This window comes from Podarcis muralis, chromosome 16 (assembly GCF_964188315.1).
Source record: "Podarcis muralis chromosome 16, rPodMur119.hap1.1, whole genome shotgun sequence".
Lineage (NCBI taxonomy): Eukaryota > Metazoa > Chordata > Lepidosauria > Squamata > Lacertidae > Podarcis > Podarcis muralis.
In genome coordinates this window covers 29,261,875-29,287,293 of record NC_135670.1, presented here as the reverse complement: position 1 = coordinate 29,287,293, position 25,419 = coordinate 29,261,875, and the positions used below count along the sequence as shown (strand labels likewise).

At 47.5% G+C, this 25,419-nt stretch overlaps 1 protein-coding gene across 1 annotated transcript in view; it reads left to right on the top strand.

The window, feature by feature from the left end:
- Positions 1–25,419, top strand: part of PPIL2 (peptidylprolyl isomerase like 2) — an 80,071-nt gene that overhangs the window by 46,182 nt on the left and 8,470 nt on the right. Inside the window, exons 13-18 of the mRNA XM_028709404.2 lie at positions 2,202–2,291; positions 4,140–4,173; positions 16,998–17,115; positions 18,766–18,822; positions 24,673–24,745; positions 24,903–24,965. Of these exons, the coding sequence (XP_028565237.2) occupies positions 2,202–2,291; positions 4,140–4,173; positions 16,998–17,115; positions 18,766–18,822; positions 24,673–24,745; positions 24,903–24,965 (435 nt within the window). The remainder of the gene's footprint in view (positions 1–2,201; positions 2,292–4,139; positions 4,174–16,997; positions 17,116–18,765; positions 18,823–24,672; positions 24,746–24,902; positions 24,966–25,419) is intronic.

Genomic DNA, 25,419 nt, shown 5'->3' with positions numbered 1-25,419 from the left:
CACTTGCTTGCCGGAGCATTGTCTGCCTTGCGCGATGCACGCAGTGGCCATGGGAACGCACTGATAGCTTTTTACAGGAGGAAGGGGGGAAGTTGCAGGGAAGTGGTTGTCCTCATTTACCAAGCTGCAGCCCACAAAATAGTTCCAAAGTAAAGAAGCAATTTGTCTCTTATCAACCTCTGGTAGGTTTTGTTATTGGTTTCTAGAATGCTGAAGTGGGACTTTGTATTCTCACAGGCACTTCGGCTTCCAGCTAATTTCATTCCTCCCCTCCTTGCCTTTTAAGAGAGTCATCGCAAAATGTGTTTATTGCCCCAACTGTGTTGCTCCTTTTTAAAAAAACAACACAGGCTTTGCACCAGCTATTGCTAAAAGCTGCCTATTTTCTTTTTGATTCACAGACAAAAATGAACATACTTGCTTTATCTGCCCTTTCAACTATGCCATCTTTCACCACTTAAAAACAGGGTCATCCAGTTAGACAGTTAGTTGTGCTCGTAAGAATGTACAAAGAATCCCCTGCTGGATCAGACCAGAGGCCTGTCGGATCCAGAGATGCTTTTTCCACTGTCGCCAGTTGGATGCCTCCAGGAAGCCCAATTGCCCATCTTCTGCTGTTGTTCCCCAGTGACTTGTATTCAGAGACATGGCAGCTCTGATCCTGGAGGAAATAATACAGCCATAAAGACTAGCAGCCATTGATAGCCTCTATGAACTTCTGTAATTTTTTTAAAGCCACCCAAGCGGTTGGCCATCACTACATCTTGTGGTAGAGAATTACGTAGTTGTGTGCTGGTGCTTGAATCTACCGCCATACAAATATCTGAAAGATTGCCTCTTTTCCTACAGGCCTATTGAATTTAGCAAGATCAGAGGTACTATATGTCAGGGGTTCAGGGACAGAGGCACAGGTGAGGGAGGAGGCGGAGAGCGAGGGGGAAGAATCCCAGGGCAGCGAGGAAGAGGATGACAATGACTTGAGGGATTCCATGAGTCTTTCAAGTGAGTCGGAGGATTCCCAGAAGGGGGCGTCTGTGGTCAGGCCAAGGGGAGTCACAGGGGGGACTCGTCAGGAGCAGGGGACCAGCGGGGGAACCCAGAGTGGGAGCTGGGAGTCGGGACCGGCTTCTCCGCCAGAGCGCAGTGAAGGGGGTGGAGATTCCAGAGTGACAGGGGAAGCAGGTCCGAAAGCAGAGAGGGAGGGGAGATCGGAGCAAGACATCCTCCCGGAAGGGGAGGGGAGTAGTGCAGGGAGTAGTGTAACTGTCAAGAGGAAGGTTAGAGGTTGCGAACGCGCGCCAAGTTCAAATGTGGAGGCGCGCGGAAGTACAGGGAGCCCGGAGGAGGAGCCAGGTCCCAAAGCACGCAGGAGGGGGGAAGAGCTGTCTGGGGATTCCGCGTCAGGGGAGTCCAGGAGGGGCGAAACCCCAGGGGGCAGGAAGACCCTGCGGAAAAGGAAAGAAAGGAAGAGGTGGAGCAGCACAAGCCTCTTAAAGGCGGGACTGACTCAGAGGGGACTTCAGCGGTCTGAGCGTAACGGACGTGGGGCTGCGCGCCTCGGCTGTGGAGCGTACAATACACTTCAATAAACATCTTTGTATATAAACTGGACTTGGCGTTGGTCTCTTGTGAGCTGGGACCTGAGGCAGCCCTGACACTATGCCTCTGAATTCTATTGCTGTGGAAGATCAGGAAGTAGGGTGCTATTGCACTCAACGTCTTGCTTTGGGGATTCCCAGAGGTATCTAGTAGAGACTACTTTGAGAACAGATTACTGTACAAGATGGGCCTTTGGTCTGACCCGGCAGGACTTGTCTTTGGTTCTAAAAGTTCCAGGAGGGGAAAGTTCACGATTTCATCTGAATTGCAGTTTGCCTAGGTTTAGTACAACTTCGTCCGAAAAGAAATTGCTGTTGAAATGGTAAAAGCTGGCAGGAGGGAATAAAGAACAGGGACATGTTAGCGCTAGTTTGATGGGAAATAGTCTACAATATTGTTGGGGGGGTGGGGGAGGAATACGTTGAGACCTGCGTAGAAATATGGTTTCGCTTGGTAAATTAGACCGGAACAATTCCAGCCAGGTAATGTGTCATGATACAATGGGTGTTAAAAAGAAGAATGGAAACACATAATCATTGTTTTGACTGTGTGAAAGACATTCTTTAATTACAATTGCCTAATGCTTTTTTATTATTCTCCAGACTCCTAAAACCTGTGAAAACTTCATTAAACTGTGCAAGAAAAATTACTACGACGGGACTATTTTTCACAGATCAATTCGTAATTTTGTGGTGAGTATTGGGAGTGGGGGAGAAAGCTTTTTTATCTCCAGTGTTTTATGACCAGAGCAAAGAACTATAGTTATGTCAAGAGGTATTAATTTTCACTCTTTGTGGGGGTTTTCTATGTGTTTTGTGTTCTTTTCAAATCTCCTTCTGGACTAGAATTTGCCACAGACAAAAAAATAAGGCTGACGTTAATAGAAAGAGAATATTCCTTGAGAACAAGATCGCTTTTCTGGAGTAAGAGCAACATCTGATTGCCTAGCAACCTGCGTTGAATAAGTCAGGCTGTCATCAGCCGTTTCCAAGCACTCAGAAAGGAAGAATGTTGTCATCGCTCAGTTTTCATTCAGACTCCATGGCTTGTGACATTTGAAACTTGGGTTCACTGGGCGCTATGAAAGGCCAGACTCTGAACTGCATTACTCTAAGGGGCTTGGTGCTTAGAGTGCCAGACCAGGACCCCAAAGACCAGGTTTCAAATCTCCACTCGCTGGGCTCACCTCGGGCCAGTCTCTGTCTCTCAGCCTAACCTACCTCACAGGGTTTCTGCGAGGAGAAGAGAAATGGAGAAGGGGAGAGCAATGTCTGCCACCTTGAGCTCCTTGGAGGAATGGAGGGATATAGATATACAGTGGTACCTCGCAAGACGAATGCCTCACAAGACGGAAAACTCGCAAGACGAAAGGGTTTTTTGTTTTTTGAGCTGCTTCGCAAGACGATTTTCCCTATGGGCTTGCTTCGCAAAACGGAAACGTCTTGCAAGTTTGTTTCCTTTTTCTTAACACCGTTAATACAGTTGCGACTTGACTTCAAGGAGCAACTCATGGAACGCGGTGCGGTAGCCTTTTTTGAGGTTTTTAAAGACTTTGGTGATTTTTGAAGCTTTTCAAAAACTTTCCCGACACCGTGCTTCGCAAGACGAAAAAAATCGCAAGATGACAAAACTCGCGGAACGAATTAATTTAGTCTTGCGAGGCACCACTGTAGCAGTAATTACCTTTTAGCACATGAAATTGCCACTGCATATTCATCAGTTCCACACAACCCACACATTGTCCATCGGTTCTGTTGTGGGGATAACTAGAGCGAAGACAAGAGAGGAAACAAGGGTCCCATTTCCTTGATAGTATAATAACAACAACAACAAACAACAAACAACAACAACATATTTATTATTTAAACCCTGCCCATCTGGCTGGGCTTCCCCAGCCACTCTGGACGGCTCCCAATAGAACACAGTCAAACCTCAGTTTTCAATCATCTCTGTTGCTGAACGTTTTGGCTCCCGAACATCAAAAACCCGGAAGTAAGTGTTCCAGTTTTCAAACATTTTTTGGAAGCCGAACATCCGACGTGGCAGACAAGCGGCTTCCGATTGGCTCTTCCTATTTGCAAGAGCCAATCAGAAGCCGCACCTTGGTAATGGGATGTTTTGAAGGTCGAACGTCCTTCCAGAAGAGATTACGTTCGACTTCCGAGGTACCACTGTATTAAAAACACGATAAAACACCAGACATTAAAAACTCCCCTAAACAGGACTGCCTTCAGATGTCTTCCAAAAGTCAGCTGCATTAGAACATAAGAAGAACCTGCTGGATCAGGCCAGTGGCCCACCTAGCTCAGGATCCTGTTCTCATGGTGGCCAACCAATGACAGAGCTGAATACAGGGTACCCCCAGACTGCACGCTTGATAGGGGGGAGTACCACCCTATCCACAGCAAGTAATCTAGCTCCTTGACTCGGGGTCTGCCCATCAGCAGAGCCTCTGCCTTCTTGGCACCCAATTATTCCATCTGCATCCTTTCTCCCCACCTCTTCCCACCCTAAAACTTCTGTATCTTTTGATTCCACAGATCCAAGGAGGGGATCCAACAGGAACAGGAACAGGTAAGCAAAGTGGGTCGATTCCTTACCTGCAGTTGGGTCGCTCATGATTTGAAATAAATCCCATCTTTTAAAGCTGGAAACCCCTTAAGCCAGTGGTTGCAACAGGCTGCCTGCTTATCCCTTCTGTTTACAGTCAACACTTCAGGGTGCAAGGCTCAGCGTACTGTTTATATTTTTATGCCCACCATTTATGAAAGGGGAGGGGATAGACTATTTTAGGTAAAGCAAATTGGCAGGATAAGTGTGCTTGGTGAATTTTTCGGTTATTGGAACGGAAGCATTAAGCTGAACGGGACTAATTGGAATTCCTTCATGGCCCTTTGCTTTATTGACAACCCAAGTGGTTACATTATAGAATGTTAAAGCTTGTTTCCTCTGGGATTTTAGGAAATGGAAATGTGATTTGTTTTCAGGTTAATTGTAATGATTCACATGCCTTGAATTAATTGTTAAACGAAATACCGAGACACATCATTGGTCTTTCTAGCTCAGCACTCCCAACACTGACTGGCAGCAGCTCTCTGAGCCACAGACCTTACCCAAATTGCCTGCAGTTCTTAAATTGTTTGCTGTTCATTAGCTGCATTGCCTCCCCACAACCCACTCCAGAGTAAGTCATTTTGAGAACTGCAGAAGGGGGGCGGGGGGCGGAGAGAGATGCTTTGGCTTCGTTATGTTCAGAATGAAAGAGATGTTTGTGGAATTGCTCCTGGCTCAAGAATGGCCGGTTCCATCCAAGTTCAATCTGGCTATTAGTCCCTCAATCGCTTCGTGAAGTTAAGAACAAAAGTTTTCTTGTTCCTCATATACTCCCCCCGCATCTTCCTGCCCACCCCCCAGATCTGCCCTTGCTTTCTTTGCTGGTGTGGACACCTTGAAAGGCGGTCAAGAACAGCATAGACAAAGCCAGATGCCCCGTGAACGAAGTGGGGAACTGTTCTCAAGGGTACTCTCCTGAACCCAGCTGACCCGTCCTATCTCTTAGTATCAGTGACTCCGGAGGCATCCAAGCAAGAGCCATCAAATATCTGTCTCGTTAGACTTGCTAGATGCTTTGCATGCTTTCAGGTCGCCCACAGTTCTTTCGCAGATAGCAGATCAGAGAACTATAGGGTTGGAAGGGACCCCCAAGGGCCATCTAGTCCAACCCAAACATTTGCAGGGCAAGTAATAAAGCAAGCTGAAGACTTGTCTGATTAGTTCACTGGCTTGGGGGTCCTGTGGGTGAAATTCAGCCTCCCCACTCACCTCTTTGGACCAGGTGCTTTCTGATGTGTCTTTTAAAGCCCATCATGTGATCAAGCGCTCAGTCCTTTTCCCCCCAAAGGGTCTGCGGTCCAGTCGGAGTCTGCTGGCTGAAATGTCTCCTAGGGATTCAGATGCAGGCTCTGGTGCCAACAGATCCATGTGGGAAGGAGCGGGTGGTAGATCAGTCTCCAGTCTGAGGCTACTTTTAGAGTAAAAGGTAAAGGGACCCCTGACCATTAGGTCCAGTCGTGGATGACTCTGGGGTTGTGGTGCTCATCTCGCTTTATTGGCTGAGGGAGCCAGTGTACAGCTTCCGGGTCATGTGGCCAGCATGACTAAGCCGCTTCTGGCAAACCAGAGCAGCGCAGGGAAATGGTGTTTACCTTCCCGCCAGAGCGGTACCTATTTATCTACTTGCACTTGGATGTGCTTTCAAACTGCTAGGTTGGCAGGAGCTGGGACTGAACAACGGGAGCTCACCCGTTCGAACCGCTGACCTTCTGATCGGCAAGCCCTAGGCTCTGTGGTTTAACCCACAGCGCCACACGCGTCCCTTACTTTTGGAGTAGCACACTGCATATAAGGCTGGGTAGCTCAGTCGGTAGAGCATGAGACTCTTAATCCCAGGCTTGTGGGTTCGAGCCCCATGTTGGATGAAAGTTTCCTGCATTGCAGGGGTTGGACTGGATGACCCTTGTGGCCCCTTCCAGCTGTTCAAGCCTGTGATTCTGTGATTCCTGGGCCTCATTCACACTGCACACGCAAAGCACTGCGGCACCACTTTAAACAGTTGTGGCTTCATAGTTCTCTGTAAAAAGGGGTTGAATTCCACTATGGGAATTGTACCTCTGGTATGGCAGCCTTAACCAATTATAGCCCCCAGAATTCTCTGGGGGGAAGCCATGACTTTTTGAAGTGGTGTGCTTTAAATGTTTGGCCCCTGGTTTGGGGCCGTGACACAAGTACCATCTGAGGGGGAAACTGTAAATCCTCGTAGTAGGAATTGCGAGGGACTGAACTGCAAGTGCCAATAAAACGCCCAGAAGGGGACTTGACTTGATTCATTCTTCTTCTTTTGTTTAAAAAGAAGAAGATAAGTTATCTTCACACTGAGGGCAACGTTTCCATCTTGCTTCCATCTCCGCTCGCTTCCCTTGAATTCGACTTGAGTATGCCTGCTGGCTCAGCGGGCCTCAGAGTTCCCACCCTCAGAGCTCGTAGCAACTTTTGCAAAGCCGCCGCTTAAGCGATTCTGGAAAGGAGCTCTTCCCAGCAGCCACCATCATTCAGAGTGAATTAGGGGGAGTCACTCTTATTGCATGCTTCAGAGCCGTGTGGCTAAATCACAGACACAAAGAGAGCAAACTCTCTCTCAACCGATACAGGGAAGGCTGCTCTGTGCTGCCACGGATCCTGTTCCTGTGATTGCGCACAGATTACCAGCCTCCCTACCCGCCCCCCCTACAATATCCCTGAGGGGTCGGGTTTCAGTTATTGCTGCGGTTATCAGATGGCAGAAGCAGAGACCGAGAGACTTGTGGAAAGTGTGGGAAATTAGACTGTAGAGTATAATTTGCAGAGTATGCGGAAGACAGCCCTGGGTCATTTGACCCTTTCGTTCTCTCCCTGCTCCCCCTTTAAAAACTATGCAAGACACTCTCTTTTACAGTTTAAAGAACTTACAACTTTAGTGTGCTTTCAGTTGCGGATTAAATATATACAGTAGAACCTCATGTTACGTACCGTCCTCCTTGTGAACTCTGCAGGTTATGAGCTCCGCTAACCTGGAAGTAGATGCCCCTTGTTGCGAACTTTGCCCTGGGATGCAAGTGGAAGTCGCGAGGCAGCAGCGGGAGGCGCCATTAGCGAAAGTGCGCTTTGTGTTACGAGCGGTTTCAGGTTACAAACGGACCTCCGGAACAGATTAAGTTCGTAACCGGAGGCCTCTGGACGTGAACGGAGCCCCGTTCTCATCCTGAAGCGAATGTAAGACGCGACTGTGCGTCTGCATGTTCACGGGTCGCATTTCACAGCTTCCGCGCATGCGCGCAACGTCATTTTGAGCGCCTGCGCATGCGCAAGCAGTGAAACCCAGACATAACATGCTCTGTTACTTCCGGGTCACCGCAGAGCGCAACCCGAAAATTTTTAAGCTGAAGCGTATTCATCCCGAGGTATGACTGTATAAGGAGTAAATCTCAACACAAATCCGGAATGGAGTACCTAAGACGGTTGGATGGCACCTTGTCTGCATCCTTCCAGCAACTCCTGCAGCCAAACTGGTGCCAAATGTATTGCTCTGCTTTCCTTTGGCCCACATCAGCGAGGCTGAGAGTGGGCTCTTGTTGTCTGGGCAGCCCAGGACCTCCATACACACCGCCCAGCCTTGCATCCCAGGGAAATCACTTAGCAGTTTGACTTCACACCCCACCCCAGGCCCACGACATTGTCTCTCAGGACAGATGGAGGCCAACAATATGTTTGGGGAGGGTGTGTTAAAGCAGATGTTACGCATTCTAAGCCTTTGGAGTGCAGTACATGGAATATTTAAAATTAACAACCAAGAGTATTAAAGAACTGGAGTGGTTACATTGCCAATTGCGGAATAAGTGGCATTCTGGCTCAATATACTGTTTTTGGTTCTCTTAACGGTATGTAGCTATTTAAGATTCCACTTACTCTATGCAGCTGCTTAAGAGGGAAGCTTCAGATGCGTGCTTAGAAGAAGCAATCAGAATGTTACCTTCCTCTTAATCTAATTCAGTATTTCAGTCCCGAGGCAAGCCTGATTTACATTGCAGCCAGACTAGAAATATTCCTTTATCTTAACAAGTCATGTGGCATTTGAAATTCCTTGTGGTAATCGGTCTTAAGGATTTGCTGTAATGTGCGCTGTGCTCCCTGTTTCACAGAGAGGGAGAGGGAGAGAGATAAAAGCTCAGAGACTTCCATTTCCAGAAACTAGGGAGAATTTGCCCCGAGGCTCCCTCTGCATTGTATTAAATGGGTTCAACTGCCATGCCAATCCACAAGCAAGGCTGGGAAGGGCCACTGTGTGGCGACCAGGCGATCTCAGGTGCCCACTTAGGCATCGCACCGAAGCAGAGGATGTGTGCCATTGAGAAAGAGGACACAAGCTTGTATGAATTTGTGTTTTCTTAATAATAATGGTGATGATGCATTTGCTAATTTGTAAGTATAGATTAAAATTCAGAAAATGTGTCTAGAATTTAAATTACACAAAACACAAGCCAATAGACTCCCCATCCAAATACCTTCCAAATAAATTATTTACTACCCAAATCAACACAGGAAACTACCTTGTACTGAGTCAAACCATCAGTTCATCTAGTTCCATATTGTAGGCCATGGGTAGGCAAACTAAGTGCCCGGGGCAGGATCCGGCCCAATCGCCTTCTAAATTGCATTTTAACCTGTATTTTAAATTGTTCTTTTTCTTTTTTCTTATTATATTTTTACTGAAATTTTGTTGGTGTTAGCCGCCCTGAGCCTGGCTCTGGCCGGGGAGGGTGGGGTATAAATAAAATGTATTATTATTATTATTATTATTAAATCCGGCCCGCGGATGGTTCGGGAATCAGCGTGTTTTTACATGAGTAGAATGTGTCCTTTTATTTAAAATGCATCTCTGGGTTATTTGTGCGGCATAGGAATTCGTTTTTTCCCCCCTTTTCCAAAATATAGTCCGGCCCCCCACAAGGTCTGAGGGACAGTGGACCGGCCCCCTGCTGAAAACGTTTGCAGACCCCTGTTGTAGGCACCGGCTGACTGTGGTTTGCCAGGTTATTGGGCAGGGGACATTCCTACTTAGAGATGCTCTACCTCTGAGTTATGGCTCTTCTCCAGGGCAGCTCCTCTTCAAACGCATCACCCTTCAGATCAACTCCCAACTCACTTAATGATGCCCATTGGCCATCACCACCTCTTACATTTTAAATTCACTGGGTACACAAAAGCAGTGAGTTGGGTATTCTACCATGGGCTGAGGTAGCCAGCAGCTGGTTTTGTCTCCTTCCTTATTCTGCAGCCCACTTTCCAAGGGAGAACATGAAACCCTTGCTCTTTGTGATTATTATTATTGTTGTTGTTGTCGTCCAAATAAAGGTGGCAGTGGTGGCCTTAAGTGGATTTTTGATTCCCCCCAATCCCCTGTAGACCAACACAACAACTACTGTACCTTGGATTTTTAGTTTTTACTAGCACCCCATCGTTCGCCAGCTAAGGACAGTCTCAAAATGGCAGCACAGGGGGTCAGAATTACACGCTGCACCCCAAGCACCATATTCCTAGGTGACCTGTGTATACAGGAACAAATCCACACCAAACATTAAAAATTCACCAAGAGATCGTCAAAAGCATTCAGTGAATATTCCCATTTTACAGGTGAGGTGCACTGAAGTGGAGATAGAATAAATTAACTCAAGGCTAGTTTAGTGGCAGCATTCATAAGTTTGAAACCTTTCATTAACATCTGGGGGAACTTCCAAGCCCCCTTGGGATTCCCATTTGGGGGACCCCTCCCTTTCTGCTAAGAAAAAAACATGCCGCTGGAACCAGTGGCGGAGCTTCATGCTCCAGCACTGGGGGGGGGGGGGCAGAGAGCAGGCAGGGGTGGGGCTGGCATGGGTCCTGGGGGCATAGCACGCCACCTGCGGGGGTGTGGCGCCCAGCGCAGGGGGGCAGCCACGATGGCACCCCATTGGGATCGTGCTGCCTGGGGCAGTGCGCTCCCCCCGCACTCCTCTTCCTCCGCCAGTGGCTGGAACACTTGGGAGGCCAATTTGGAGGAGAAAAGCAGATTGCTGTTTTTCAGCTCAAAAGCCACCCCAGCCCCACTGAAGCCACCTTTCTTTTAACAAAGAGGCCGTCTGGGGGATTGTTACAGACACCTACAATGTGGGTTAACCCCAGTGTCACAAGGGAGAACGAAAGCAAGCTGTCGGTTGGTTGAACAAGAAGCCCTCCCACTTCATTCGCCCAATCCCCTTCCTTCACATCCGCCTCCCCTTCCACCCAACTAAGTAAAGTGGCAATTCATTTTGAAATTGCCATGCATGATGCGTTTCCCACCTACACCTTTTGTTTGGAATATTGCAGGTTTTCTAATTTTAACAGGCCCCTGGTTTAAACCGGCACCTGTGTGTGGCAAGCATCAAGCTCGCAAGGGAGAGCACATCTTTTCCGTGGCAACAGAGCTGAGTTGCTATGGTTTTGAGAAGCAGTCTGGAGAATGCATGGCCGCTTCAATATCTCTGGGGAGGAAGCATTGCAAACGCCTGTCTCTTCCCCCCACCCCAGTACTCCCACCCTGCGCACACACAAACACATAATTTATTTTTGTGTTCCTCACCCGCTCCTTCTATTTAAAAGTCACTATTTTAGGACAGCAGTCACGAAATTAAAAGACGCCTGCTCCTTGGGAGAAAGGCGATGGCAAACCTAGACAACATCTTAAAAAGCAGAGACATCACCTTGCCAACAAAGGTCCGTATAGTAAAAGCCATGGTTTTCCCAGTAGTGATGTATGGAAGTGAGAGCTGGACCATAAAGAAGGCTGATCGCCAAAGAATTGATGCTTTTGAATTATGGTGCTCGAGGAGACTCTTGAGAGTCCCATGGACTGCAAGAAGATCAAACCTCTCCATTCTGAAGGAAATGGGCCCTGAGTGCTCACTGGAAGGACAGATCCTGAAGCTGAGGCTCCAATACTTTGGCCACCTCATGAGAAGAGAAGACTCCCTGGAAAAGACCCTGGTGTTGGGAAAGATGGAGGGCACAAGGAGAAGGTGACAACAGAGGATGAGATGGTTGGATGGTGTTTTCGAAGCTACGAGCATGAGTTTGACTAAACTGTGGGAGGCAGTGGAGGACAGAAGTGCCTGGTGTGCTCTGGTCCATGGGGTCACGAAGAGTTGGACACGACTAAATGACTAAACAACAACAACAACATTTTAGGATACCTAAAAGATTGGTATCTTATCTCTTATGTGGCCAGCCAATCACTGTGCTCTGTAAGAGAGGGCCATTCCTAGCCCAGAATAGCCAGGCTACTGCCCTCCAGGCACTGGAGGTCTTCTCCCAGTTAGATTCCTGCAGTGTGCTTTATGTGGGGCTGCCCTTGAGGTTGGACTGGAAGCTGCAGCTGGTGCAGAATGCAGCCGCTCGGCTGCTCTATGGGGCAGACTATGGCTATAGTGCTAGACTGCTGCTTGAAGAATTGCCCTGGCCGTCAGCTCGCTAACTGGAAAAGTTGAAGGAGTTGGTTGCATAACGCCACCTACCTTGTGAGCAGGATACCAGAAAAGATACTTCACTCCTTATACCAGCGGTTCTCAACCTGTGGGTCCCCAGATGTTATTGGACTACAACTCCCATCATCCCTGAGCTCAGGCCTTGCTAGCTAGGGGTGATGGGAGTTGTAGTTCAGCAACATCTGGGGACCCACAGGTTGAGAAATGCTGCCTTATACAGTGGAACCTCAACTTACATATGGCTCTACTTACATACGATTCCAGTTACAACCTTAGGTAGGTGCTTCAAATTATGAGCTTTCCTCCAGATATGAACAGAGGCCTTGCCAGCAGCCCGGAGCTCACCCGGCCGGCTGTGGAGCAGTGCTGAGGCCTCTGCCGCTGGGAGAGGGCCCCCATCTCACTCCTAAGCTGTGGAAGAGGTGCCGCCTGCCAGAGGCACAGCAGGGCACACTGCAGCCCCAAACCCCGCCAAGGAACTAACCAAGGAACTAACCTGAGGAAGTCCAGAGAAGAAAAAAGAAAAAGAAAAAAAGTGACCCTGGCCAAAGTGAATCAGTTCTTTCCTGACCCTTGCCCCACCCCCAGCTTGTAGCCAGGTAAGCCCACCCACCCTCAGTGCATGTAAGGAGAAAAAAATGTTATTTTTTTATCTACAATACTGTCTTATTTATTTTATAGTACAGTACATTGATTATTGCCTTCATTTTATGGTTCTATGGGCTCGTTAGACAGTAAAATCCATGTTAAATTGCTGTATTAGGGGGGTGTTTAGAACGGATTCATTGTCTAGAACGGATCAGTTCACTTTTCCATTACTTTCTATGGAAAAGTGTGCCTCTACTTATGTACGTTTCTAGTCATGACCAGACCTCCAGAACGGATTATGGTTGTAGGTAGAGGTTTCACTGTATACCATGCCTCCTACAAGATCGGCCCTACCACAAATGCGCCCATTTGACCGCTTTGATCGGCAGAGCTGCCACTACTCCCAAGTGCCATGCCTTAACACCCGTCCTGCATTTGTAAGAACTCGGATCGTTTAGTGTGGCAGCGCTGCCTGTTGAGATCACGCAGGCGCCTTCACTTTATTCTTTCCAGCTCCTGCTAAAAACCTCCTTGTTTAAACAAGCCTAAGCAGCGCTGTGGGTTAAATCACAGAGCCTAGGACTTGCCGATCAGAAGGTCGGTGGTTCGAATCCCCGCGACGGAGTGAGCTCCCGTTGCTTGGTCCCTGCTCCTGCCAACCTCACAGTTTGAAAGCACGTCAAAGTGCAAGTAGATAAATAGGTACCGCTCTGGCAGGAAGGTAAACGGCGTTTCCGTGCGCTGCTCTGGTTCGCCAGAAGCGGCTTAGTCATGCTGGCCACATGACCTGGAAGCTGTACGCCGGCTCCCTCAGCCAATAAAGCGAGATGAGCGCCACAACCCCAGAGTCGGTCACGACTGGACCTAATGGTCAGGGGTCCCTTTACCTTTACCTTTAAGCTTAGGAAACGGGGGTAATTTTAATCCGTTTTAGCATTTTGGCTTCCTTATATTTTAAAGTAGGGTTGTGATTTTCATTTTGCTCTTTACCGGCTTCGTAAACCGCTTTGAGGTTTTCTGCAGTCAAGCGGAGTATAAATTTTGTTAAATGGATAAATTCCGTCTTACCAGTAGGTCTGTTCCATACAATATAGGAGTCCAAGTGTGGTGGCACCTGCCCTGTGGTACTATAGGCACCGTCTCTATTGTCTTTTGGCACTTAACTGAAGACTTTCTTTTCTCAGCAACCCTTTTAAGTGGAGATCTTTATCCTAATCTGAATCTGTATTGGATTTGTATGCATGATTTGTAAGTGTGTATGAAGCTGATAACCTGGGTTGTGTGGGGAGCAGAGCAAGCGGTGGCTGGTGTCTATTGGCACTGCTGGGGGGGAAGATAGGGAACCCAACAGTAGATGAGAGTCAGAGCCGGCGATAGGCAAGGCCAGCTAACTCCAGTCTTGTCTCCATCCATCTCCTCCTCCTCCTCCTCCCCTTTGTTAAGTCCTGCAGAAGTTGCAATGTTTTCCCGCGGCATGCAACAGTACGCAGTACCACCACCTTTTCGAAGGGGTGGAGGAGGGAAGGCTCTGGGACCCCTTCAGAGCATTGTGCCTCTTTCCCCAAGCCCAGGAAGCATTTGCCCAGCTTAGGGATGCTCTGACAGGATCCTGGAGCCCTGCTGCCTCCTTCCCAAAGCCGAGGAAGGGGGGCAGCAGTGTCCTGGTAGGTAGGCGAGGGAGCATCAGGGAGCAGACCTGCCCTCGTCGCCCAGCCTTGGCATCAGGCCATGCCCCTCCCCATGCACTGCCCATGCCCCCTGCTTGCTGATGAGTACCGGCACTATTTTCCCTGGAAAGAAAGTACAGTGGTACCTCGGGATACATACGCTTCAGGTTACAGACTCAGCTAACCCAGAAATAGTACCTCAGGTTAAGAACTTTGCTTCAGGATGAGAACAGAAATCGTGCGGCAGCGGGAAGCCCCATTAGCTAAAGCGGTGCTTCAGGTTAAGAACAGTTTCAGGTTAAGAACGTACCTCCGGAACGAATTAAGTACTTAACCCGAGGTACCACTGTATTGTGCAAAAGCAATACTGAGGCTAAAGAGGAAGCAGGCAGCCTCTGCCACCCCCTAAGTAAAAGAAGGATTGGAAGGGATCGAGACAAAGGTGGACGGGGCTGAGCCCCGTTTCCCCAATAGAGCAGACTCCATTGCCAGTAGCTTCTGCTCTGCCTCTCCTTATCCCTTCCCTTGGATTCCTCTCCCCTGCTCACTTTGCAGCCTACGTGTTCTGAAAGCCTCCTGAGTACAGCAGAGGCTTTTGGAAGCGGCTGTTCCGCCAGTGATGCGATTCCTCCAGAGGATCATTAAGGTTGTTCTGCAAGCCAAGCTACCTTCTCTGCTTGTTGCAGATGCGTTTTCTGGTGTTTTGTTTCTGGTAATGATGCAAAGTGTGGGGAGGGGGGAGAGAAATCAACTGTATAACTCTGGGAATGACTCATCTCAGAATGTTCTCTCCTGATTAGGAATAGTCCTGGAGGAAAATGAAAATGTCACATCTGTCATAAATAACATGAAAGTGAGGAGCCCAAAGCAGATGAGATGAGCTGCATGCACTCAACCTGAGGTTCCCTTTTGTCTCTGCTCAAGGTGGGGACCAGCTCCTTAGAGGGCTCAAATGCTGCAGCATTGCAAGTCCCACATGAATCGGAGGGAGGTTGGAGATTTTGGGGGCAGCTGCATATGCCCCATGAGGGTTCTGTGAGATGGATAATGGCCACCTTTTGAGCAGAAGCTTCAGTGATCCCAGTGGAATCCAACAAGGCAGATAGCAAGCTCATTCTCCCAGGGGCCTGTCTGTTGTTTTAGGACTAGCTACCCTGTGACTCTCTGGATGTTGTGGGACTGCAGCTCCGATCATCCCAGACTACTGGTTTTGCAGAGCTGCTGAGATTTGGTCCAGCAATGTAACACAGAGGGTAGCAGTCTAGCCTGTTCTGCTTTATATAGCCCAGACAGCCACCATCTACAAACGAGAGAGGCATTTGCAGGCATGGGGAAGGTTTGCAGAAGTTCTCATTTATAATCGGTAGAAGGGCACACAAACTGCTCATTGACTACTGAACATCCTCACTGGCCATGGAATGCCAGCACTTAGTTTGAACTGGTGGGAGGAGGAATGGAGTGTCCTGGAAGAGGGCATGGCTGGATGGGATGTTGAGCCGAAAGCACTCAGTGCTGCAGCACTGGATCACCGCTCCCACTTGTATGCATTAAAAAATGAGCTTGCCCTCCAAGAAACCTATCCCACAGGTGGTGTGTCCTGCTTCGCCGCATCCAAAATGGACTGAATCTTGCCCAAAATTGCCGGCATTTCTCTTGCCACTGGAAGAGGTGTGGGGGACGGACGGATACCTGTGGGTGTGCCACCTATGAGACTTCTTCTTCCTGAAGCGGCAGCTTCACCTTGCCTAATGACTGGGCCGGCTCTGGCCGATCTTTACGTTATCAGAATGGCACAGATGTCTGGGCTGGACAGGAGTTCAAAGTGGTCGGGGAATGTGCAGGCAGGGGAGAGGATGTGCAAGCAGGCAAATACGAGGACAATCATGGGGAAGGGGCCCACAATTGGTGGGGGTCTGTGCCACCCATGAGGCAGGTGCTGTGGAAGTGGGGACCCAAGGGGAAGAGACCAGGCAGCCTGAGACAGGCGGGACAGAAGGGAGGCGGGAGAAGAGTTGCAGGGAATCTCAGAGGCGGAAGAGGCTGCCGTGGTCTCCGGGAGAGCCAAGCCTTTGGAATGTCTCCTGTCCTCCCCTCCACGGTCTCTAAGCACAAGGCAGGGCTTGAAGTGACGGGACTAGCTGGAATCGCTGAGAGTTTGCGCAGACCGCCTTAGACAAGGGGTTTTTGGTAAGCTGAAAGGGGCCTGGTCGCGCTGTTGCTTCAACTGTCTGGACTGAAGACCAGAGAGAAGAGACGGTGGAAGAAGATTGGAAGACATTTAAAGAATATTTGAAAAAAATATGTTAATATTTAAATCTTAGAATAGCTTCGGAAGTAGGTATAGGCCGTAGGGTTAGAAGTAGAAGATAGTGTATTTTAAAATAGTATTATTTGTAAGTGATAAAATGTGAAGATTTTTAATGGTAAAAGTAAGTGTGATTAAAAAAAATGGTTAAAAATTATGATCTATGTAAACTGCTAAAGATGAGGTAAAATGAAAATCAGATAGGGGGGACTTGGGGAAGCCCACCTAACAATGTTTAGAAAAAATAAGGCAAGAATTTGTTTGTATTGTTTGTTTTTCCGTTTGTGTTGTTTAGTTGTGTTATAAAATGAATAAAAAAATTGGGGGGGGGGGAATCAACTGTCTGGATTGGAGTGCGGGACTGCAGAAGTAGATCACCTAGGCAGGTGGTGCTTTGCCAATAAAGAAATATACTTCCAAAAAGCTTTTCCTCGTTGGCCTGGGTGTGCTCGGGACAGCCGCCCGTCTTACAAAACAGTCCCTCATAGCAGCTTCTGGGATTGCTTGTAACACAGCAATAGCAAAAGCCCAGGGAGAAAAAAACATAAGTCTCTAACCTGGTGTCAGCAAACTGCCAGGCGGGTTTTGCTGGGGAGAGTCAGTGCTGAGCTAAATGGACCAGCGGCTTGTCTCGGTATGGCACAACCTTTCCTTGTGGCATTTTGACATACCTTGTGCCTGTGTGTTTGGGACTTGGCGTGACCAGGTGTGGACTTACAGTAATAATAATAATGTTTCTTTCAGGGGGAGAGTCATATTGGGGGAAGCCTTTCAAAGATGAGTTCAAGCCCAACCTGTCCCACACAGGACGGGGCGTCCTCAGCATGGCAAATACCGGACCCAACAATAACAAGTCCCAGTTGTGAGTAGTCGCTTGGCTCTCCTCTATCTCAAACCCATTTAAGGAGCATGCAGAATTCTGTGAAAAGCTTGGGGCTGGGTCTAACAGTTTCACCCTTCACAGCCTCTCTTACCTGTTTTTAAGGCTTACGCGATCCTGTTACTGCTTTTAATCCTCTTGTTTGCCCTTTGCACAATTCTAATTTTTCTGCAAGCAACCTGAAAGGCTGTTAATGGAAAGGTAGAATCCTTGTGAGGAATCTGTCGTTTTACCGTGGGTTGTTGGACTACAAGTCCCATCATCCACGACCCATTAACCACACTTCGTAGGGCTGATGGTAGTTGTAGTCCAACACCACCAGGATGGGGAAACCCTCCCCTAATTTTTTGCCTTCTGGCTTCTGTCTTTGAAATTCTCCAGGGGGTGTGTGGGGGTGTGGGTGTGGGTGTGTATATATGAATTTTATTATTACCGTCATAGACCAGTTCCGGCTCACTTACAATATCAGGAAAATCATAAAACAAAACAGGAATACATTGAATTGAAATTGGGTATAACAGAGACAATACAGATATAGCGGCAGTTATATACAGTGGTACCCCGCAAGACGAACGCCTCGCAAGACGGAAAACCCGCTAGACGAAAGGGTTTTCCGTTTTGGAGGCGCTTCGCAAAACGAATTTCCCTATGGGCTTGCTTCGCAAGACGAAAGCCCATAGGGAAATCTCCGGGACAGCGGGGAAGCGCAGCGCGTCTTCCCCACTGTCCTCGGACCTCCTCCCGCCGCCCGGCTTTGGAACGAAGCTCCGAAGCCGGGCGGCGGGGCGGGAACGCCTCCTCCCGCCGCCCGGCTTTGGAACGAAGCTCCGAAGCCGGTTCGGAGCATCGTTCCAAAGCCGGGCGCCGGGGCGGGAACTCCTCCTCCCGGCACCCGGCTTTGGAACGATGCTCCAAAGCCGGGCGGCGGGCGGGGACACCTTCTCCCGCCGCCCGGCTTCGGGTGGCTTTCCTGAAGACTTGGGGTGGGAGGAGGGTTTTCCTTCCCACCGCCAACATTCAGAATGCTGTTCTGAATGTTGGCGGTGGGGAGGAAAAACCCTCCTCCCACGCAAGCCCCGGGAACAGAGGGAAAGCGCTGCGCGCCTTCCCCTCTGTTCCCGTACCTGTCCTGAAGGCTTGCGGTGGGGAGAAAAGCCCTTCTCCGCACCGCCAGCCTGGCAAGCGGTTTCCCTAGGAACGCATTAATTGATTTTCAATGCATTCCTATGGGAAACCGTGCTTCGCAAGACGAAAAACTCGCAAAAAGAAAAAACTTGCGGAACGAATTAATTTCGTCTTGCGAGGCGCCACTGTATATAAAAATCTTGTTCACTAAACTATAACCTAAAATTGTCATTTAAAACCTTAATCATTTTGGTAGTACAGCTTGTTCCCTAAGTTTTATGGCAGTCGCACGGAATTTGGCCACCCTTAGCGTGATCGATCCTTGTCCTCTGCCAGGAGTTTTAGACATTGAAGTTCGGACCCATTTGGAGATTTTTGTATAACAGGAGTGATAAATATCCCCGTAGAAATGGCAGCGTAACCAAACATGAGAGTATATATATATATGAAATATTGGTGTGTTCTGTGGCAGGTTTGTAAGGTCTGTCTGTTTTCCCCTCTCTCCAGCTTCATCACATTCCGATCCTGTGCATACCTGGACAGGAAACACACAGTGTTTGGAAGGTAAAAGAAACAAGTTTATTGCAACATACACCGTGTTTTCCTATGTACTTGGGCAGCAGATAAATAGCTGGTGTAGTTAGAGTGGTTAGGACTGGGGAGACCTGCGTTTGATCTCCAGCTATGCCACAATAGCTCCACTGGAGAGCCTTGGGCTCATTCCCTGCCTTTCTAACCCGCCTTGCAAGGTTGGAGGATGGATGGCGGCTAACAGATTGAGGTTGAATCCTGACAAGACAGAAGTACTGTTTTTGGGGGACAGGGAGCGGGTTGGTGTGGGGGATTCCCTGGTCTTGAATGGGGTAACTGTGCCCCTGAAGGACCAGGGGCGCAGCCTGGGAGTCATTTTGGACTCACAACTGTCCATGGAGGCGCAGGTTAACTCCGTATCCAGGGCAGCTGTCCAACAGCTCCACCTGGTACGCAGGATGAGACCCTACCTGCCCGCGAACTGTCTCGCCAGAGTGGTGCATGCTCTAGTTATCTCACGCTTGGACTACTGCAATGCGCTCTACGTGGGGCTACCTTTGAAGGTGACCTGGAAACTGCAATTAATCCAGAATGCGGCAGCTAGACTGGTGACTGGGAGTGGCCGCCGGGACCACATAACACCAGTTCTGAGAGATCTGCATTGGCTCCCAGTACGTTTCCGAGCACAATTCAAAGTGTTGGTGCTGACCTTTAAAGCCCTAAACGGCCTCGGTCTTGTATACCTGAAGGAGCATCTCCACCCCCATCGTTCAGCCCGGACACTGAGATCCAGCGCCGAGGGCCTTCTGGCGGTTCCCTCATTGCGATAAGTGAGGCTACAGGGAACCAGACAGAGGGCCTTCTCGGTAGTGGCGCCCGCCCTGTGGAACGCCCTCCCATCAGATGTCAAAGAGATAAACAATTACCTGACATTCAGAAGACATCTTAAGACAGCCCTGTTCAGGGAAGTTTTTAATATGTAACGCTGTACTGTTTTTAACACTTGATTGGGAGCCGCCCAGGGTGGCTGGGGAAACTCAGCCAGATGGGCGGGGTATAAATAATAAATTATTATTATTATTATTATTATTATTATTATTATTATTATTATGAACATAAAAGGGCACCAACCGACATACGCTCCTTAGATCAGGGCTTGCCAAACTTCTGCATTCATTGACCCCCTGAGGAGCTTACAAAGTCATCTTTGAACCCAGCCCAAATTCTGAAGAACATAACAAATTTGAAACAAACAACAAAAATAAATACAATTAATAATGATGGTGATGATTAATTTTGTCCATTGCTTTTTTTGCCATGGCAACTCAAAGTGACTTGCAATATTTTAAACCAAAAAACCAGACGCATATATGCATTAAAACTAGCACAAAAAAGTAAATAGCGGCTGTATGCCCTTTTTCCCCAAAAGCAATGAAGCAGCATTTTCTGAGAATACTGCTGTATCCCACACTGATTAAATGCAAAGGTTTCCCATCAGCAAGGAAGGGGCACTCTGTATATGCCCATGCACTCTATTTCTGCAGCTTGTAGTTCCTAAGTAGCTTTTTTCACGCTGTACCTTGTAAACCTGTTTTCCAGCTCCAGGCCCTTTCTGACCCCATTTCCACCCCTAGGTCTTCATTCAGCCCCTGCGTACGGGAGTGGGGGTGGTGGGGGTGTCAGTACTCTTAGAAAAAGGGCGCTATTCAGATGCAGTGGGAATGAACAGATATATGGTCCCTGGCATCCCACCCAGCTGAGTTCAAGTGAAAATCTTGAAAAATGGTTTCCATTCTGATGGTTGCAGTATCTCCTCTTTGTGCATCAATTGATTTTTCCACTTCTATATTAAAGTGCTTTTATTTGGCACGCTGATTGGTCCTCTGCATTTTGATAAGCCTGGCATAATATTTCAGATGGTGAGGTAGCGTTGCCTTTTGCTTGAAGAAAACAGGCCAGTGAATCAGCAGATGCTGGCTTCGGATTTTGGGGAAGGGGATACTTGAGCAAGAGTCCTTCCAATTTTTATTTACCATATTTTTTGCTCTATAAGACTCACTTTTCCCCTCCTAAAAAGTACGGGGAAATGTGTGTGCGTTCTATGGAGTGAATGCAGGCTGCGCAGCTATCCCAGAATCCAGAACAGCAAGAGGGATTGCTGCTTTCACTGCCTAGCGATCCCTCTTGCTGTTCTGGCTTCTGAGATTCAGAATATTTTTTTTCTTGTTTTCCTTCTCCAAAAACTAGGTGCGTCTTATAGAGCGAAAAATACGGTATGTGCCACGTTTTCTGAAAATGCATCCCTCGCTCAAAGCGGTTCCCATGGAAAACAAAACAGAGCACCAGTCTAAATGATGTCGCGTTCATTTATTTATTGCATTTATACCCCATTTTTTCAACAAAGAGCTCAAGGTGACGTGCAAACTTCTCTTGCTCTCCATTTTGATGCCAAACCAACCCTGCAAGGGTAGGTTAGGCTGAGAGACAGTGACTGGCCCCAAGTCACCCCGTGGGCCTCAGGGAATTTGAACCCTGGTCTGCCAGGTCCTTGTCCATCATAAAAAATATCACTGGAGCATCGCTGGGGCTTCTGTCGGCCCTTGGCTCGGAAGCTGCAGCCAGACCAGAATGCAGCAATTAACTGACTGGCTGGTTCTCCCCTGTCAACACTGTCAGTTTCCATTTCTTAGTGCAGAAAGTATTGATCTGTGATGTGTAGAGATCTTTCCTATTCTAATTCATTCAAGAGGGTTCTGGAAACAAGCAGAAACTTCATGATGTTTGGGTTATTCCTTCAGAGAAGCTGAGTGCAGCTGGCTTAAACTGGTTCCGTTATCTCTTCTGTCAAGGTCACACTGACTATAATAATAAGGCCAGAAGGTGCCTGGGTTTCACTTTCCTCTTTCTATCACTTTTCCTTCTGGTGTGGTGTTCTGTACACAGCATGCTATAGTGTTAAGGTTTGTTATAAGTTATCGTAAGTTTAAGTTAAGTCTGCTGCAACTGGATTTCTTACGGACAGTGCCAGTCCTGAATGTGTTGGATTTGTGGCCGTTATGCTCATTTGCCTTCAGTAGCAGTAAAGCTCTGCTGGATGAAATACAATTGCCTCCGATCTATTTTTGGGGAATCCTGCAACGTGATTTAAGTTTTTACTCTGCTTACTATACAGTGGTACCTCGCAAGACGAATGCCTCGCAAGACAAAAAACTCGCTAGACGAAAGGGTTTTTTGTTTTTTGAGCTGCTTCGCAAGACGATTTTCCCTATGGGCTTGCTTCGCAAGATGGAAACGTCTTGCAAGTTTGTTTCCTTTTTCTTAACACCGTTAATACAGTTGCGACTTGACTTCGAGGAGCAACTCATAGAACGCGGTGTGGTAGCCTTTTTTGAGGTTTTTAAAGACTTTGGTGATCTTTGAAGCTTTTCCAAAACTTTCCCGACACCATGCTTCGCAAGACGAAAAAAATCGCAAGACGACAAAACTCGCGGAACGAATTAATTTCGTCTTGCAAGGCACCACTGTACATTGGAATCTGCTCTGGATCACTCTTGAGCAGAATTCAATGACAGACAACAGATAGCACCTCTGCTGAGGGAGCTGCCCTGGCTGCCAATACACAACCTGTGACGTAGGTCAGGTTGAGAGACCATGCCTGGTCCAAGTTCGCCCAGTGTTCTTCATGGGCATGTAAACCAGGGATGGGTCAATGGTGGCCCTGCAGACATAGCTGGACTACAACTCCCATCATCCTGGGCCACTAGCCATGGTGGTTGAGGCTAATGGGAGTCACTTCAAGTCATTGCGTAACGAATGCAGTGCATTATGTATTTTGCTGCACGCACTGGAAATTTGCAAATGAATCTTTTGAGTTCTAGGCAGCCCTAATATCAACCTTCAGAATTTGGCTCCTCCAGCTATAAAGGGTGCCATACTTCCGATCAACATCTTAAAATACTCCCCCCCCCCCCCCCCGGTAAACACAGATTTGCCAAGCGGACATGTAGATTTTTCTTGCTCAGGCAAGTCCCCTTCCCCCCTTCCTTCTGCTCCGTGTTTTCGTTTCTCTCCCTAAAGCATTCCAGATACTTTATTTATTTTATTTTGCATTGTCTCCTGAGCAGGAAACTGTGTTTTGCCTTGGGCCCCGGCCAGCACAATATGGCAAGCTGCTTAATTGATGTAATTTAGGAGCAAGAGAGAAAAACACACAAGTGGAAAGGAAAACGTCTCAGGCACAGATGTCAGCAGAGCAGACGAAGGTCTCTCCCTGAATGTAGGGATAAGCGTAGAGACTTTGGTGCCTTGACAAGGCCTGACCTTTAGTGGTGCGTTTCCTTTTGGCAGCTGTACAAATAACAGCATTCAGAATTGGTAATTAGTAATAATATGAATCATAATAATATTATTAATACCATTGAATATGAATATGAACCCTAAAAAGGGTTCCCCCCTCCCCCTTTTTTTTGGAGGCAGCCAGCATGTGATATTCTGGATTTTTTGGATTATTAAAGCCCAATTAAAATAAAGATCCCCAATAAGAAAGCTTGAGTTTATTTGTGAGAGAAGGCTTCATGACTTAAATCGGGGGCAATTAAAAATGTAGAGCACATCTGTTGGATGAGCTTTGTGTCTTCAGCGTCGTGTAAAGGCTTCTTCTGTTGCTGTCGGCCTGAAGCGCCGTCATTAAAAGGAGCTGCTGCTGTGAACTTTCTAAAGCACATAGAAACCATTTGTGAAACAGCTTGGTGGAAAGGCTCACACCCCTAAGTCTTCTCCCTTGCCTGGTCAAGAAGAGATTAGGACCCTATCGACTGATCTTTGTGTTTTCATGCTGCCTTGCAGAGGACTGAACCATGTATCATTCAAACAGAAACTTGAGCAGGATTATTTCCTTCCACTGGGAGACCAAAGTTTGCGGTAGTTGCTGCTTCCTGGGGGTCTTTTTTATAAATTTTATTTAGAGCGCCTTTGCATTGCTTTTCCAGTGTTCAAATCCTCTTCCAGATAGCGACTAAAATACATGCAACATCATGAAAATCTAAAATACAGTGGTGCCTCGCAAGACGAAATTAATTCGTTCCGCGATTTTTTTCGTCTTGCGATTTTTTTCGTCTTGCGAAGCACGGTGTCGGGAAAGTTTTGGAAAAGCTTCAAAAATCACCAAAGTCTTCAAAAACCTCAAAAAAGGCTACCACACCGCGTTCTATGAGTTGCTCCTCGAAGTCAAGTCGCAACTGTATTAACGGTGTTAAGAAAAAGGAAACAAACTTGCAAGACGTTTCCGTCTTGCGAAGCAAGCCCATAGGGAAAATCGTCTTGCGAAGCAGCTCAAAAAACAAAAAACCCTTTTGTCTAGCGAGTTTTTTGTCTTGCGAGGCATTCGTCTTGCGAGGTACCACTGTAATGGAAAAGCTAAAGTAGTTGTGTCGGCCTACAACAAAAAATCACAAAGTCCACATTAAGGTGATAGCTCCCCCCCCCCTTTTTTTAATTTTTAATAATTTTTATTAAATACAAATTAGAAAACATACATATTTACAACAAAAGAAAATACAAAGGAAAAAGAAAATACATATAACCAAGGAAAGAAATTAGAGAATACTTTGCCTCTTTTCATATTTACATTTATTTATACCCCTATAAAATGCTATTCACAATAAAGGAGTGAAATGAAAGATAAGATATCAGAAAAAAAGAACAAAGAGAAAATAAAGAAGTAAAAGGAAAGGATCATAGGTGAAAATTTTTAAAAATAAATGCTAGCTTTATGAAGGTGACCGAAATGTCGCAAATGCTTTTGGAACCATGCGTTCCACCCCCCCCTCTTTCTCCCCCCTTTGTTTTATCCCTCCACTCAGATTGTCCATTTTTCTTTTACAGAGTGGTCGGTGGCTTCGAGACGCTGACAGCAATGGAGAACGTGGAGAGTGACCCCAAAACGGACCGTCCCAAGGTAGCATCACCTGCAGCAACAGGTTACTCGCCTGAACTTTGTCCTCCGCCACTCCTGTGCCTGAGCACACTTTAAGCCCAAAGTTCAGGAGCAGTGGCACTGATCTGTGGAGCGCACCATATACTTAACCCACCCTCTCGTCTCCTTTTGTCCCCAGGAAGAAATAAAAATCACGTCGACGACTGTTTTCGTTGATCCATACGAAGAAGCAGATGCTCAGGTGATGATGGAAACTTGGACATATAAGCAGGCTAGCACAGAGAGCCACTCAAGCAGGAAATTAATTTAATACCTCCCTAGGCAGCCCTTAGTTCTGTGTGTGTGTGTTTGTTGTGTCCGCGCTTTTGAATTTGAAGAAAACCTGACTTAATCGGATTTTATTTATTTACAACATTTGGGCGTGACATGCCCTTTAGGCAAGATTGTTTTACAGTTTACTTGCTTCTTTCTGATTACCTTTCTCTCTTACCTGCCTTTCCCCCCCCCCAATGAGCTCAAGGTGGCATACCATAGTTCTGCCCCATCTGTTCCATTTTATCCTCCTAAAAAGTGCAGACGATCCCATCTTTTGACTATTTTAGTTGTTGATTTTCTGCATTTATATCCCACCTTCTGCGAGGAGCTCAAGGCGTGGTTCTCCCACTCCTCATTTAATTCCCCCGCAGCAAACCCTG